The 16,904-nt window shown below is 45.6% G+C and overlaps 1 protein-coding gene across 1 annotated transcript in view; it reads left to right on the forward strand.

The window, feature by feature from the left end:
- The window catches only part of SPAG1 (sperm associated antigen 1), a 1,725,603-nt gene that overhangs the window by 1,641,622 nt on the left and 67,077 nt on the right, over positions 1 to 16,904 (forward strand). Inside the window, exon 18 of the mRNA XM_069621435.1 lies at positions 2,061 to 2,417. Coding sequence (XP_069477536.1) covers positions 2,061 to 2,417 — 357 coding nt within the window. The remainder of the gene's footprint in view (positions 1 to 2,060; positions 2,418 to 16,904) is intronic.

Genomic DNA, 16,904 nt, shown 5'->3' on the forward strand with positions numbered 1-16,904 from the left:
GCTGATGGCGCTGTAAAATGCCCCCAAAACTGGTGCCAGTACCTGAAAAGGGCTTCTCTTGCCATTGGATGCCTCTAGTAGCTGCAGGAAAGTTGTCATACACTTGATAAAATGAGCAACCGCAGAACGCACATTAAGTAGGGCACTTCACTGTCTGTGGTTTGTTTAGCAGGAGTTGTTAATGCCATCTCAGTGTAAACTCACCATGTACAAAGACATTCTGTCGAAACTCTATTACGATTTCACACCATTTGATAAATGTATACAGTTTACAATTTGTGGGGTATGATTACTGAAACTGATTGTGGTCTTCAAATTCTACCTCCCTTCCATTCAGTCACCCGACTAATAATTAAAAAATCTCAACTCTACTGATGACGTTTCTCAGTAAAAACTACATTTGTAACTTTAGCCCCAGATTGAGAGGTCTAGTACCACCATCCTATTGCTCTGTAGTAAGTGTGCATTTCAATAAGGCAAACATTGATTCTTTTTTTTCTTAATTATTTTTTAATTATTTATTTTAACTACTTTATTCAATTTTTTCAACATGCAATATCTTCAACATAATAAACTTAACCATCCTAAACGCATCAGTTACATAACCATCTTCCTCCCCCCAAACACCCAACCAGCTATATGAAATCCAAACCTAAGGAGTAGGAGGAAAGGGGAGAAGAAGGAACAAGAAAAAAGAGGGGGGGAGGGGAATAATAATAATTGACTATTTAATTGTATGAGGCAAACATTTATTCTTCTGATTTTCTCCATGCATGTTGACAGCTTGCTGCCTCTATTAAACGGCAAGTTTTAAGTAAATTGGTTTTAAATAACATTCTCGGTTTTAACAAATAATACCTATCAAGAAGATGTGTTAAGAAACAAGATGTTATCTCCTTATCCGCGGAACTCCCATTAAATAATAATCCATCAACTCCGACAGTGTTATATCATGGGGTTGGGGGGCAGAGAGTTTGGCTGTAGTAAGCAGTTATAATAGGGCAGAAGATTCCAATAATTTTAAATCCTCGTACAACAAGGAGTTGTCTAGACTACTCTAGGATTTAAGAAGATGTCTGAGAAACGCATATTTGCGGAAATTAATTCTGCTTTTATGGACTCAACTTTGTTTTTAAAATGTTGAGCTAATTTATCTACTAGGACTTGTCATACAGTGCTATCTGAAATGTCTTGCTCTTTAAAAAGATTGATTACCTTGAAGAGCTCTTTGGTAGTATTGGATGCAGACTCCTCTCTGAGCAGTACAGTACATCAGTAGTCACTTGTTGGCATTACATTTTATTGTCTTAGAGATTAACATAACGTCTGCTCTGAAAACAAACAAGTGTTAATCATAAGGGTTACTACCAGAACTTGGTGTATCACTGCAATGATAAGCGTTCAACAGTTGGATCATCCTTCAATGCTTAAGCACTGGCAGATAGGGAATTATCCATCCTCGTTTTGCTTAGTATTTGTGCTGGATTCCAACAACCCCTTCCTTTCCTACCATTCCCCTTCTCTGATCATTGGAAGATAATGTGGTTCAATTGACAGGATTGGACAGAATTGTAATGGATGGCAGAGTTCTAAGCCTCTTCCTGTGATTTGCAGCATCCTTTAACACATGCATCAACATGCATCAACCTTCATTTTTAGTTTCTCCCTGTTATATGAAATTTTAAATATTTAAAGTGAAATAAACCTTCTTAAATGACAAGGTTATGGATGAACAATTATGGCAAGTAATCTTTTTCTCCAAAAGTTTCACTAGGTGTTGAACGTGTATTTATCAAATTCAGTCATCTTTAACCTCAGATTGCCCGTACAGCATCAAACCTAATCATATATGCTGCATTGATTACCAAACCTCTTTTCTGACCCTTTAACTTAGTTAAAAGCTTGAACTGCTTTCAGAGCAACAACTTTCTCTAGGTTAGAGCATTTGTTTTCTTTTGTAATGTGCAAATGTGGTGCCATTAATCTCTGTTGTTTGTACATTTGTTTGTCATTGTACAATAAAAGACCATCACAGCTGTGATTTTTTTTTATTTTGAAAGATAAATGAAAAAAAAGAGGACGGAAGAAAATCAAAGGATTTAATAAGCTCAGTTGCTACTGAACGGGTTGAAAACAGACCAGAGGAAACTAGCAAAAAAATTACAATTTTCAAACCAACCAATGCTTATGATTTTGGTCAGCTCATGAATGCAGTAAGGGCGGAAAAAGACAGTGCTGCCTGTGCAGAACTTTTAACTACAGTTGAACCAAAGGACTTACCAAGCTTCCTAAGTAACAAACTAGAAGTGGACACCTTCTTGATAATCATCCAGTCTTTGAAGAGTTATCTGCTTGAGGAGCAACCCACTCTTGTTTACCAACACCTTCTTTACCTTAGTAAAGCTGACCGATTTGAGGTAAGTTGCCTTCAGTAGCTTTAAATAAATAGGAGTTCATGGATCGTAATAATCAATAATTTGATTATGAAGAACTGAAATGTATGAACATGTAATGGCTAAAATGATTTGATTCAATCAATAGTCATTATGTTTCAACTTGATGAATTGGAGTTTTTTTTAAATTTGATGTAGAAAATAACGTGCTTTCTTACAAGGTAAATGCTATGTTCTTATAAATGCATTGTATAACCATTTGGTAGCTCAACTAAGCTGACATAATGCTGTTTGGGCCTTCCCTGTGGGGTAATCGGAGAGCGTGATGAGTGCGCTTCTATAGGGAGTTGGTTTGGGGATACCCTTCTAAGATTTCTTTTATGTTTGTCATCAATGGAGAAAATATGGAGTGGAACAGAAACTAAGTCCTGTGTTGGGTTATCATTACAGGAATTTGTGGGAGACAAGCGTGATGAAGCGTGAAGTAGATGCACTGCTTTATTACACGGAACACCTGGTTATGTGCTGCGAGTTTAGCCCACACACACAGACCTGCACGGCAGCATTTGAACAGTCTGCACTCAGAACAACCTCCCCTTTCCTAGTATGAGGTGTTAGTGTTACAGCAAGAAAGCTGATTTACTATTAATCTATTCTGTACAGTCACCTTTCCCTCCATTTGGAGGAAGCTAAAAAAAACTGTAAGGGCCACTGGCTGGGGACAGAGTTGGAGACATTGATGGAGGCATTGATCCAGTAAAGGCATAGTCAATGCATGGCACTTGCATAACTAGAATTATTTCTATAACATATGCATACCCACAACCCTTTTAAAAATGTAAGCATATCTGCAGTCCTTGGTACAATCATTCTTCTGCAATCAAGTGTGACATCCCGGTTCCATGGATGATCAGCATAATACAAGTAGGGACAGAGAAGACGTGGTCTTGCTGCCATATGCAGAAATATACTAATGGAGAAGTTATTTTCATGGTATTTGTAAAATGAAATCATTACTAATTCACAGCAAATATTTCTCTTTAAATATATTATTCAATAGTATTGTCTTTTTGTCTGATGTTTTGTGCATTCATTTATAGACATCGCTAAGTACATCACCTGATTGAACATCCCCTGATGTACAGTCATATCCCATAAGTATGGGACAAGAAACGGGCCATATTCTGAATCAATATTTCATTTTATTGAAATCAAATCACTTGAAAGGTGGTCCCTCAACTTTATGTTGGGGAGGTCACTGCAATGAAATATTGATACAGTGGTAAATGGTTAAAAATAAAATGGACCTGCTTGTGCACATCTCTCAAACTGTAATACACGCATTCAGTCACACCATAAATCCACTACTTGTATTTCTGAATCTAGTCCTAATAGGTCAATCAAAATTATGCAATTTGCATTTCCTTACATGCCGCTTAGTGGTAACATTTTAATTTCTCTGATATTAAAAACAAGTATTGGTATGAGAGAAATGTCACACAGAAAAATGCATCGGCTATATATATATATATATTTCTGAGGCTTGTGGAATCTGCTTAGATCACATGCTGTGCATAGGCCGACATCTAGTGGAAGCTGCGGAGTATTACAGTTTGTTTTTCGAAAGTCGAAAATGGGCGTCGACACAGGCGTGCCAGTAATACTATCCCTAGTGTGACGTCCACTGTACCCAAGATCCCTCACGCGTGTAGGATCCTCAGATTGTTTTTTTCCGCCATACTGGTCGGAAGCATCTTGCGGAGTTCCCTGGCCTTAGCCATACTTTTGCTGTTATTATAATTATAATTCTTATTCATTCCCTTCCCCACCCCAACGTCGACCCTCAACCTCGACGACGGCTGGAGAAGTCATCGACCGTCGACTGCTGCACGACGGATCTGGGCCTCGGAAGGCCGCTGGCCTCGGCCCGGGCCTAGTAGGCCGCTGGCCTCGGCCCTTACAAGTAGGGAGAGTGGGGGGTGGTACATACTCTTCACTCTTGATATATAGTTACATTTATATATTCCTACACTTAGCAGCCCGCTGCCTTAAGGTGCGTATGGAGGGTACCCCTTTTCAATTCTGCCCCAAGTGCAATCGCAAATACCCTTGGGTCGACAGGCACGCCACGTGCAATCTCTGCTTGCCGAGGGATCACCCCGAAGCGAACTGCAGAGCGTGTAGTAGGTTTAAACCTAAGACACTTAAGGACCGTTCGACAAAGCGTTGGGCCCACCACGCCAGGCAGGAGGCGATGGCAGCGACGCCGTACTTTCGGACGGCGAGGGCATTACGGCGTCGAAAGACAGCCGACGAGCGCAGGTCCCCGACCTCGGAAGGTCGTCCGGCAGGGCGGCTATGGGGAAGACCCCCGGCGACGCAAGCGCTACACACCTAACACACACTAAACACACTAAGACCAACCGGACCTCGACGACGTCGACTTCCCGGAAAGAGGCACAAAAAGAACGGTCCGACTCGGTGTCCTCTGGGCGCTCTCGATCGAGATCGCCTCACGACGCAAGGCAATCATCCACTCTTGCCAAGAGTGCCTCGCTACACACATTAACGGAAGTTCGATCGTCGGGAGACGAAGACGACTTCCACCCCCAGGCCGCGCTCCAAGATACCGAGACCGCGGTTAACACCAGTGAGGCCCCACGCCCGAAGCACACAGATACCTCTCCAGACCCTCGGCGCCAGGCGTCGAAAGTCTCTGGGGCCCCCAAGGGACAGGGAAAACATTTTTCAACGCACGGGAAGGGGGGGAAACAGCGGAAAGCACAGCCTTCCACCCCTGTAAAGCCAGCCTCCCACCCTAGGCAGACAAGCAAACACAAGTCTACCCTTGAAAAGTCCCATAAATCACCTGCTAAATTAATACCCTGTTCCAGGGAATGGTCCAGTGAAGACATAGACAGGGTTATGTCTAGGATGTCTTCCTTAGCTGATTTTTATGATAAGAACCCAGAACACTTTCTTTCATATAACCCTCAAGGGGCCACACCCTCAGGCTCCTCCGATCCCATCCCGCTAAGTAAAAAGCCCCGGTTCGAAAGACCTGAACCCTTCGAGGTTCAGCCTTACTCCACTCCATATTCTACTCCACTCCCCAGTTACCAGGGACAAGTTTTCCCTGAAGAGGACCAGGAGTTTGACATTATGGAAGAACAAACCGGGACAGATTACTATGCGGAGGATGAGGACCTGGAGGAGGGAGAAGATGAGCAGGAAATTTACAGAGTAGATTCCCCAGTACAAAGCGAAGCCCCAGTTACTGACTCTCCAGTTGATAACCAGCCCCTCCTTAACGAGGTTCTCGCTCGAGCAGCGGAACACTTCCACATCGACACCCACGGTGTACAGGAGGAAAGGGACTTCGCGGAGGAGTTTGTAGGAGAGAGAAGACCAGTCGCTCAGACCATCCCTATCCTCAAATCCATCCAACGAAGAATAGATCCTTCCCTGGTGAATCCGAACCTCACCAGAGCTGTCAACCCCAGAATTGAAAAGATTTTCCGGGCAGCCCAGTCTGACCCTCTGTATATAAGGGGACATCTTAAACCAGATTCCCTAGTGGTTACCAACACTAGAAAAAGGGCTGGCACGCCCTTATCTTCATCAGAAGCTCCTCCCTACAAGGAGAGCAAAAAACTTTACGGGTTTGGCAGGAAGGTAGCCTCAACGTCCGCCTACCAAGCAAGGATTGCGAATTCCACCACCCTGTTGGCTAGTTACAATTGCCATCAATGGGAAGAAGTCGCGGCGCTCATTGCCTCTGCTCCAGAACCGTTAAAGGGCCAGCTGGCTCGGATCTCGGCAGAAGGGAGAGCCGTGTCTGGTTGCATTTTAAAAGCAACTTTCGACGCCGCTGACAACGCAGGGAGATTGATAGCAGAAGGTACTGTTATCAAAAGACATGCGTGGTTACGGCAGTCGGGATTCAAGACAGAAAGCCAGGCTTCTTTAATAGACAAGCCAGTGGAACCCGACCTATTGTTTGGGAAAGCGGTCGAAGACGCACTTAAAAATGCCAAAGACGAATATGAGACTCTCAAATCCCTTGGCCAGCTTACCAACAAACCCCCTAACCAGAGGGGGAACAGTAATTTTCGTCGCCCACGCGGCCAAAATTCACAAAGAGGCAACTATGCCCAGGGACAGGGTACACAATGGAATAACAACCAGCAGTCTACCCAGAGTTACGGCAGGGGTAACAAGAGAGGTCGTGGAAGAGGCAGAGGCAGCCCCAACAAGGGAGGTGGCACGCCTCCACCAAAACAGTGACGCTCAGTTCAGGGTCCCTTGCCACGCAACCCCAGTAGGGGGACGCATTTCCACCTTCACCCAGGCTTGGGAAGGGATCACCTCAGACAGATGGGTGCTGTCAACAGTATCCGCAGGATATTGTATAGAACTACTGCAACGTCCCCGGAACCATCCTCCACGGCAAAGAGTGCACTCCCTAGAGCATCAAAGGATCCTTCTCGAGGAGATCGCCATTCTGCTAGAAAAGGACGCGATAGAACTCGTCCCAGGACACCAGGTAAACAAGGGTATCTATTCAACTTACTTCCTTGTGCCAAAGAAAGATTTGACAATGCGCCCAGTATTGGACTTACGGCCTGCCAACAAGTATGTCAAGCCCCAAAAATTCCGTATGACCACGCTACAAGAGGTAATCCCCCTCCTAAAAAAGGGGGATTACATGGCAACCTTGGATATGAAAGATGCTTATTTTCATATTTCCATGCTCCCAGCGCACAGAAAGTACTTGCGCTTCAAGGTAGACAGTCGCCACTACCAATTCAAGGTACTGCCCTTCGGGATAGCTTCTGCACCAAGGGTATTCACCAAGGTACTGGCGGTGGCGGCTGCACACCTACGCAGGGAAGCAATCCCGGTGTACCCTTATCTGGACGACTGGCTCATAACGGGGGAAACCCCAGGAATTTGCAGGTCAAACATTCAGAGGACTATCGACCTCCTCCACGAATTAGGCTTCTCTATCAACGAGAAAAAGTCAAGTCTGGTGCCAAGCACCTCAAAACAGTTTCTAGGAGCTATCCTAGATACTCAGAAAGGATTGACCTTCCCTTCGGAAGAGAGAATTCGGAATATACTTCTGCAAATTCCGCATTATCAGTCAGGTCAACAGATAACAGTACGCAAAGCTATGCGGTTACTGGGCATGATGGCGTCATGCATTTACCTGGTCCCCCATGCGCGTCTGCGCATGCGTCCCATGCAGGAATGGTTGGCGAAACAGTGGTCTCAGGCAAGTGGTCTTTGGGACGATCTAGTGGTCGTTTCGCCAACACTCGTACAGAGCCTACACTGGTGGACAAGAGAGAATCTCGCAAAGGGGAAACCCTTTTACGATCCCGAAGTACAAGCCCTGGTGACTACAGATGCATGCCTGACTGGGTGGGGAGCTCACCATCTCCACCACACAGCTCAGGGTCTCTGGTCTCACTCAGTAGCCAAGAACCACATCAATCTGCTAGAGCTTCTGGCAGTATTCCGAGCGCTAAAGGCGTTCGAGCCCCATCTACTGAACTTGTCGGTGCAGATCAGGACGGACAGCACGACAGCCATGTTCTATCTAAACAAGCAAGGAGGGACTCGTTCGCAAAATCTGTCCAAGCTTGCCCAGAAAATTTGGATATGGGCACTCAGACGGAACATCTTCCTGTCATCGCAACATCTTCCAGGGGATCTCAATTCTCTAGCGGATGCTCTAAGCAGAGACCCCCTCCCAGAGGAACAAGAATGGTGTCTACACAGAGAAGTCGTAGAAGATATCTTCTCTCAGTGGGGTTTCCCCACTGTAGACCTATTCGCCACAAGCGAAAACAGACAATTCCCAGGATTTGCATCCAGGTTCCCCCAACCAGACTCCCAGGGGAACGCCCTGTGGATGAACTGGTCCGGAATGTTTGCATACGCTTTTCCACCAACTCCTCTCATCAGAAAGGTGGTCAACAAGATGAACAGAGAGTCGATGACGCTCGTCCTGGTTGCTCCCATGTGGGCGAGACAACCGTGGTTCCCACACTTACGCAGATTAGCCGTGTGCGAACCGATCAAACTTCCGGCCTGGTACGACCTACTGTCCCAGCACCAAGGTCAAACAGTGCATCCTCAACCCAACTCAATGAACCTGGCAGCATGGCTCCTGAGGTCATAGAGTTCGGACATCTCAATTTACCTCAGAGGTGCATGGACATCCTAAAAGAATCTAGGAAGCCAAACACGAGGCACTGCTACTTTGACAAATGGAAGAGATTCGTTATCTGGTGCCAGAATAAACAAATCAACACAGTTGATTGCACTCCTTCCGCTATTGTTACATGCATGCTCCACCTGCTGGATGCAGGACTGGTCTTTAACTCACTGAAGGTACACCTGGCAGCCCTGTCGGCATACACTACTTCCCATAACAAGGTGTTGTGGTGAAAAGTACCAGTAGTTAAAGCCTTCATGGAAGGAGTAAAGAGACTTCACCCTCCTATTTCTAACCCACCACCAGGATGGGACCTTAACGTGGTGCTATCTAAACTCATGGGCCCCCCATTCGAGCCCATGCATAAAAGCAGTCTCAAACACCTGACTTATAAGACAGCCTTCTTAGTAGCTATTACATCTATTAGAAGGGTCAGTGAAATTCAGGCTCTGTCAGTGCAAGATCCTTTCTTTACTGTCCATAAAGATAAACTGGTTTTACGCACACACCCTAGGTTCTCACCTAAGTTTATTTCTAAATTCCACGTGAACCAGTCCATCGAGCTTCCGGCTTTCTTCCAAGACCCACAGAGCTCGGCTGAGGTGAAACTACACACCCTAGATGTGCGTAGGGCGGTCCTCTACTATGTAAACAAGACCAGACCGCTAAGGAAAACAGACCAACTGTTTGTATCCGTAGCTACAGGCAGAGAGGGGGACCGCGTCTCTAAAAGGGGGCATCTCTAAGTGGATTATTAACTGTATCCAGCTGTGTTACTCCCTTTCTGAAAAAACTCTGCCTTTCACACCAAGAGCCCACTCTACAAGAGGCATTGGGGCCACTCTGGCTTTCACTCTCCAAGAGGTAATCTGGCTCTGGCTTTCATTGCAAATGTCCCCCTTGACAGCATTTGCAAAGCAGCTACTTGGAGCTCTATTCACACTTTTACTCATCACTACTGCATTGACACCCATTCCAAGACAGATACCCAAGTGGGACAAGCGGTTCTAAGACATTTATTTGCTCATGACCCTTCTCACATCCCACCTCCTTCTTCAGGTACTGCTCGCTAATCTATGCACAGCATGTGATCTAAGCAGATTCCACAATCCTCAGAAGGGATACATTACTCACCGTAATCGTATTTCTGATGCTTGTATCTGCTTAGATTCACATGCGACCCAGCCTTCCTCCCCTCTGAGAGAAGGCGCATGGATGCTTGTAGTCTTACCTTTCTTTATATCTGCTTGGATCATCTGTACTCACGCTTCTCCTCATGCTACCTCATGTCAGAAAAAATACAATCTGAGGGTCCTACACGCGTGAGGGATCATGGGTACAGTGGACGTCACACTAGGGATAGTATTACTGGCACTCCCTGTGTCGACGCCCATTTTCGAGTTTCGAAAAACAAACTGTAATACTCTGCAGCTTCCACTAGATGTCGGCCTATGCACAGCATGTGAATCTAAGCAGATACAAGCATCAGAAATACGATTACGGTGAGTTATGTATCATATAAATGTCTTCTTTATTAGTGTTTATGCATCAGGAAAGGGAAACATCCTGGTAGAAAAAACGACGCTTGATCACGTAGGTTACAAACACAGATGATGGACTACAGTTTTAAAGCCTTGACAACTCTCTGATTGTGTGTAGAGAGTGTCTGCCTGCTATTTGCTGCTTTTTTTCTCATTTTACCAAGCGGACATCTTTAAACATTCAAAAAATGCATGATCATCATGGGTAGTTTACACATAGATTGCATTTTCACATAAACCACAAGCCTAAAAGGTATTAAGATACAGACACTGTTTTTTAAACTAACATAGTCAAAATAATGTGAATGCCGTGTATAAGTAAAACAACTTTTGTTAAAACATTTGTTTTTACATTCTATATAGTTGGGTGTCTGATATGTAGCAGCGTTACTGTCAAGTGCATGAGATGGTATAATATAGTGCTAAGCGCTGCTTTATGGGAATAAAACAAAGCAGCCTTAACAAGATGTTAATAAACAATAATGTTTACCACCCGCTCGAGCAGCATGATGCTGCGCTCTATGTGTGGTCATTAGAAGTGTAATGCTAAAGTAGTTTATGTTATCCAATAAAAATGGGCAATGCTAAAAAAAGGCAGGATAATAATATTGCCTGTTTAATTAGGCTGTGCAAATACGCAAAAGAAAGAAAATACAGAAATTGGTGCAAAATGCATTTTGACACCAAAGGGTTTGTATTTGTAAAGCAGCATATATATATATTCTCATTGTAATTGTTTTTGAGTTAAATTTATTTTGAGTTTTTAACAGAAATAACTAGTCATTACAAAACTAGTGCCATATTCCTCATAGAGAGAAACAGAAGGTCATAAATCAGATGACAAAGGTGTGTAGTATATAAAACATAGGTGAGGGATAGGGCTATGGGTACACAGGAGGAGCCACAACATATGAAAAACATGCGATGCATGATCAGGAGAAGAAGCCGTTGGCAATAATTACTTGGTCCATGACAGACTCTATTATGCAGCGTTAGTACAAATAATGTAATTGGACTCTTAATGAAGAGAACTCAATTTTTGTTACAAAAGCATTCAATAAATGGTTCATTCATCTGCGCCCCAGTGTGTACCAAAAGTGGAGGATGCATTGGAGGGTAACGTTGCTACTGAGAAGAAGCAGAGTGAAGGGAAGAGATGTGCAGAAAGAGCCAATGAAAGAGTGGCGATGAAGGAAGGAAGGAAGAAGGGAGCTACTGAGTGTTTCACTATTGACTTTGAAAGGCTTCTTCTGGGGTGTGGCTGATGTACCAGGGGGATCAGCTTTGGTAAGGCTATGAGGGGTGGGGGAGGTTGAAAACAGAAGCTCTCCCGCTTGCCGGCCAATTCTAAAATGGGAGTGTGGCGCACCATCATGTTTTTTTTAAAGTATGTTTATTAGCATGTTTGTTGCATACAAAGAACAAAACAGTTGCCCGCCTACCTGCCCTTCACCCCCCATCATGAAGAGTAAACCCCTCAGGACACAGATTGCAGGTCAACAAGGGAATAATCCTGCGATGTCCAGTATCCTCAAGTTGTGCAGATACATATGGTAGCAATACTCTCCCCGGAGGTACGTTTGCACCAAGCCCCAGTCGGTTTAAAATTTTGCATAGTCTCCCTGAATGCTATAGGTAACCCACTCCATCGCCAGGATATGACAGATCTTTGTTAGCCATTTGTGCTCTGTAGGGACTTCCTTGGTTTCCACTTCCTGGCTACCACCAAAATTGCTGCCAGTATGTGGGCCCAATCCCCTGATCCCACAGGCCCTCCAACATGCCACTGACACCCCTGGATACATCCTCTGGAGTTGCACTGGTGTATAATGCCACTGCAGAAGAATCTTGTACCACGCCTCCCTCAGCTGGATGGACCTAGTTAGCCTGTGGATATTCTCCCATAGAAATGTGCACTCTTCAAGAGCTATTGGTCGGCCCAACAACCCCTCCCATTTTCCAATATAGGGCCAAGTGCCAGTCCCTGTCGTCTCCGAAACAATTTTGTAGAGTGCCCAGATCAAGTGAGAGTCCCCAGTTTGTGTAGTGATATATTTCTTGTACACCATAAACTGGCATTTGGCTGCACTTTTGTTAGAGGGGTAGGAGGCCCAATGTCACAGTTGGAAGTAGTAATATGTAATATGTCCCATTCCTTCCCACCGAAGCGCTGTTTTCACTGCTCAAAGGGCATAACCTCTTGCCCCTGCATCAGTTTCCTGAGTCGAAGGCACCCTGCCTACCGCCATCTCCTGAAGTCTCCCCTTTCCATCCCCGGAGTAAATTGTGGATTCCCGAATAGAGGAGTGAATGGGTCAGGAATGGACGAGATTTCCCCGTTAACTAGGGTATCCCAGACTGTTTCCAGTAGTGCTCTACTCTGTGACGCCTGCAAGCTTGCCGGTATATCTGTTTTTGCCAGCCAGAGTATCTCCGCCAAGGGAGCCCCCACCACCGCCTGGTCCATTCGGACCCGTAGCTTCTTATCCTCCCCAACAGCCACTGCTTGGCCCCCCTTAGCTGGGCAGCTTGAAAGTACGGACTAACATTTGGAACCGATAGACTCCCCTCCTCCATCGTTCTCGGAACCATCAGGACCTCCAGCGCTATCCTCTGTGTCTTGTTCTTCCATATAAATGCAGAGAAAAGCTTGTTTCGGTTGCGGAAGAAGCTCAGAGGGAGGGAGGGAGATAGGCAAGGCTTGAAGAAGTATAGTAACTTCAGGAGGGTCGCCATCCTATGGATGCCATCCTCCCCATCCAAGAGATGTTGAGGGAGTTCCAGTTCTCCAGATCCGTCTTGATCGCGCAGAGCAGTGTACATCGAGTCTAAACAGTTTGTGATATTAACCCTCAGGTACTTGATTTCCCCGCCTCGCGAAGAGGAATGGGGAGCGCTCCTTCACCTCCCTTGGCGCTTCCCCACAAGTGAGAGGTTCAATACCTGTGACTTATGAGTGCTAATGTTCAGGCTGGACACCTTACCAAAACTCTCAATCTCTTTGGCTGCACCACTAGTAAAGCTGTCGGGTCTGAGAGGGCCAGGAGCATGTCATCGGCAAAGGCCATGACCTTATGATCCAATCCCCCAAATGGCAGCCCTTGTTAAGTCTCTGCAGTGGTGGTCAAGGGAAAACCTTCTGCAAGGAAAAACATTCACCACCCCTGCAGTAGAAGCCACTCTCACTACAGAGGCATCTCTGACTAGATGGGGAGGCTCACCTCCTTCAACAGACGGCGCATGGCGTGTGGTCTCCAGCGGTAGCATCCAATCACATCAACCTGTTGGAACTGCTAGCAGTGTTCAAGGCCCTGAATGCCTTCCAGACACACCTCCAGGGGAAAACAGTTCTAGTCCTCACAGACAGTACTACGGCCATGTATTAATTAAACAAACAAGGGGGCACTCACTCTCTAGGGCTGTCCAAACTGTCCCAGAACATATGGAAGCGGACCCTCAAACACAAAATGTTCCTCCTTTCACAACATGTTCCAGGGGAACGCAATCTTCTGGTAGACGTACTCAGCAGAGACTTCCCCCTACCAGTAGAGCACGAGTGGCGGTTACAGGAGTACATTGTACTCGGCGTCTTGCAGAATGGGGCTTCCCAGAAATCAACTTGTTCGCCACTCTGGAGAACGCCCAATGCCCATATTACACCTCCAGGTACCCTCAGAACTGCTCCAAGGGGAAAGGTCTTTGGATTACCTGGTCTGGAAAGTTTGTCTACGCTTTTCCCCCCGATTCCCCTGCTCAACAGAATAGTGCACAAGATGCACCAAGGGCCAGTCATGATGATTCTGTTGGCCCCTATGTGGACCTGCCAGCCTTGGTTCTCCCTTCACATGGCAATGGCAGTCTCCCCGCCCAGGAAGCTGCTGTGCCCGTACATCATGCTGTCTCAAGACCAGGGAGAAACACTTCATCCATGCCCTCAAACTCTCAACTTAGCAGCCTGGCTCCTGAGGTCATAGTTTGGGCACTTTCAGCTCCCTCAAAGATGATTGGACATACTCAAAGAAACACAGAACCTAACACCAGGCATTGCTACTCCAGCGAATGGAAGCACTTTGTCATCTGGTAAATTGGCAAGGGCTCAATCCTAATGAAAGCTCACCTAAAGATATTGTCCTGTACCTAGCCCACCTGTTAGATTCAGGTCTGGTTTTCAATTCTCTAAAGGTCCCCTTAGCCGCACTTTCGGCCTACACCATGTCCCAGAGCAAGGTTTCATGGTAGAAAATTCCTGTAATTAAAGCCTTTATGGAAGGGGTAAAGAGACTTCATCCCCCTACTTCCAACCCATCTCCTGGGTGGGAACTGAATTTTGTTCTTACCAGACTAATGGGGCCTCCCTTTGAACCAATGCGCAAGGCGAGCCTTAAAACACTCACCTACAAAACCGCCTTCCTGGTGGCGATCACCTTTATAAGGAGAGTTAGTGAACTGCAAGCCCTTTCAGTTCAGGACCCATTTGTCACGATTCACAAAGACAAAGTGTTTTTGCGCACGCACTCTCATTTTGCACCTAAATTTATCTCTAAGTTCCATGTAAACCAGTCCATAGAACTATCCACCTTTTTCCAGAACCCCACTAACGTGGCGGAAAGAATCCTCCACACACCGGATGTAAGAAGAGCAGTTATCTACTATCTGGAAAAGACAAAGCCACTAAGAAAAACAAAACAGTTCTTCGTTTCAGTGGCAGCTGGTAGAGAAGGGGACCCTGTCTCTAAATCAGCCATCTCCAAGTGGATCGTAAACTGCATCACACAGTGTTTCTCTCTTGCCAAGAGAGATCTAACCTTCATGCCTAGAGCACACTCTACTCTGGGCACAGGGACTACCATAGCATTCATTGCAAATGTTCCTCTTGATTCCATTTGCAAAGCAGCAACCTGGAGTTCTGTACACACCTTTACACAACAATACTGCCTAGATACACACTCTAGGTCTGATTCTCAGGTGGGACAAGCGGTGCGAAGACATCTGTTTGCTACTGTTCCTTCACACATCCCACCACCATCTCTGGGTACTGCTCGCTAGTCTATGCACAACATGTGATTCTAAGCAGATTCGCAAGCATCATAAGAAAGGCATTTGTCACCGTAATAGCATTTCTGATGATTGTATCTGCTTAGATCCACATGCGCCCACCCTTCCTCCCCTCGTGGAGTAGAAGGAACATAGACCTCTTACACCTTCTCTCTTCTGTACACGCTGACGCTGACTATAAGGCTGCCCCATGGCAGAAAAAACACAACCAAAGGGACCGCGATGCGTCAGTGATTTTGGGTACACATCACGTTAGTGATAGGATAGTGTTGCAGTCACGCCCATTCGACGTCCCCTTTCAATCTTCAAAAGAAAGATGCAATACTCCGCGTTTTCCACTAGATGTCGGACTATGTGCACAGCATGTGAATCTAAGCAGATAAAATCATCAGAAATGCTGTTACGGTGAGTAATGCATGTCTTTCCCGTGTAAGTATCTTCACTACCGGGCCCATCAATCTCCGTTAGACTAAGGTGGACTGGGCTAGATCCTGGTATAGTTAGACCTTAGTGCCATTAATCTTGAGGGGTCCCGTCAATCTTGCTGCTCTCAAGATTTCTTCCTTCTGCTATAGGAACCCAACCTTTGGTATAAGTCTGTACTACACAGGTTGGCAGCGTGTTGAGCGGCCAGGCTGATCTCAAGAGGGATCAATGTGAGCTGTAGGGGAGTTATACAGAGGTTCACAGTGGCAAGTATTCAAATAAACTTACACACAAGGTTTCTTAATTAAACAATTATTAATTTATTTAACTGTCAGAGTAAGCCTTCTTCAGAAGGGGGCAATATAATAGTAACACATAAATACACTCCAAAATACACACTGTGTATTTCTGAATCAGTAAGTACCCTTTTGGGATGGCCCACAGACACTACCTACACCCTCAGGTGACTTCAATAGTTAGGGTGCTGGGGACATTAATATAACACTGTTGTATTTTGAAAACTCTACAGAGGAGTGTCAAAGAAGAGGTTTTCAGAATAAGACAAGTCTTCATACAATGATTCGTAAGCAGGTAAGTACTTTCAATGCAACCCCTCAATGCAAGGTCATTTAACCCCTTCCTGAAAGGAGGACACAAGAGCAGAGAAGAGAAGAGTCATTCAGTGAGCCAGGCTAGCCAATGTTAAGTTAGGAAAAGTCAAGGTGAACTGAAGCACTTCTTGCAGGTAAGTAAACGTCTTGCACAATGTTTTAGAAGTCTTTGTAGAAAAGAAGAAATCAAAGTAGGGCTACAAGCTGATTAGGCTTGTAAAGTAAAGAAGCAGACAGCGACTTCACAGAGTAACCAAGACAAGTCTCCAATGAGGACAAGTGCAGTTACACAACAAGAGGTAAGTTCTCTTAGACTTTACAGTACCTTTACGTCGAAGAAAAGTGCAGCAGATGGCTTCTGTTCCTGTGCAGCTCTGCAGATCCTGGTGTTCCTGGGCCTCAGTCATGGGGACAAGAGGGAGGACTTCTCGGGACTCCTGCACTACAATGGACGGTCACCTACCGCCACCGGCAATCTTCAAACAAGTGGCACTTCAGTGTTTCAGCATCTCGCATCTACCGGAAACAGCACGCTGCGGTTCCTGGCTGTCGGGTGGGCCTTCCTTGATTCTGGGGTCCAGCACTGTGTTGAGGTGGCTCAGGCTCGGTCAGTCCTGCTTCCTGGGAGTCCAGAGGATCTTCCTGGAGCTCT

This window comes from Ambystoma mexicanum, chromosome 5q (assembly GCF_040938575.1).
Source record: "Ambystoma mexicanum isolate Mex_15411 chromosome 5q, UKY_AmexF1_1, whole genome shotgun sequence".
Taxonomy (NCBI): domain Eukaryota; kingdom Metazoa; phylum Chordata; class Amphibia; order Caudata; family Ambystomatidae; genus Ambystoma; species Ambystoma mexicanum.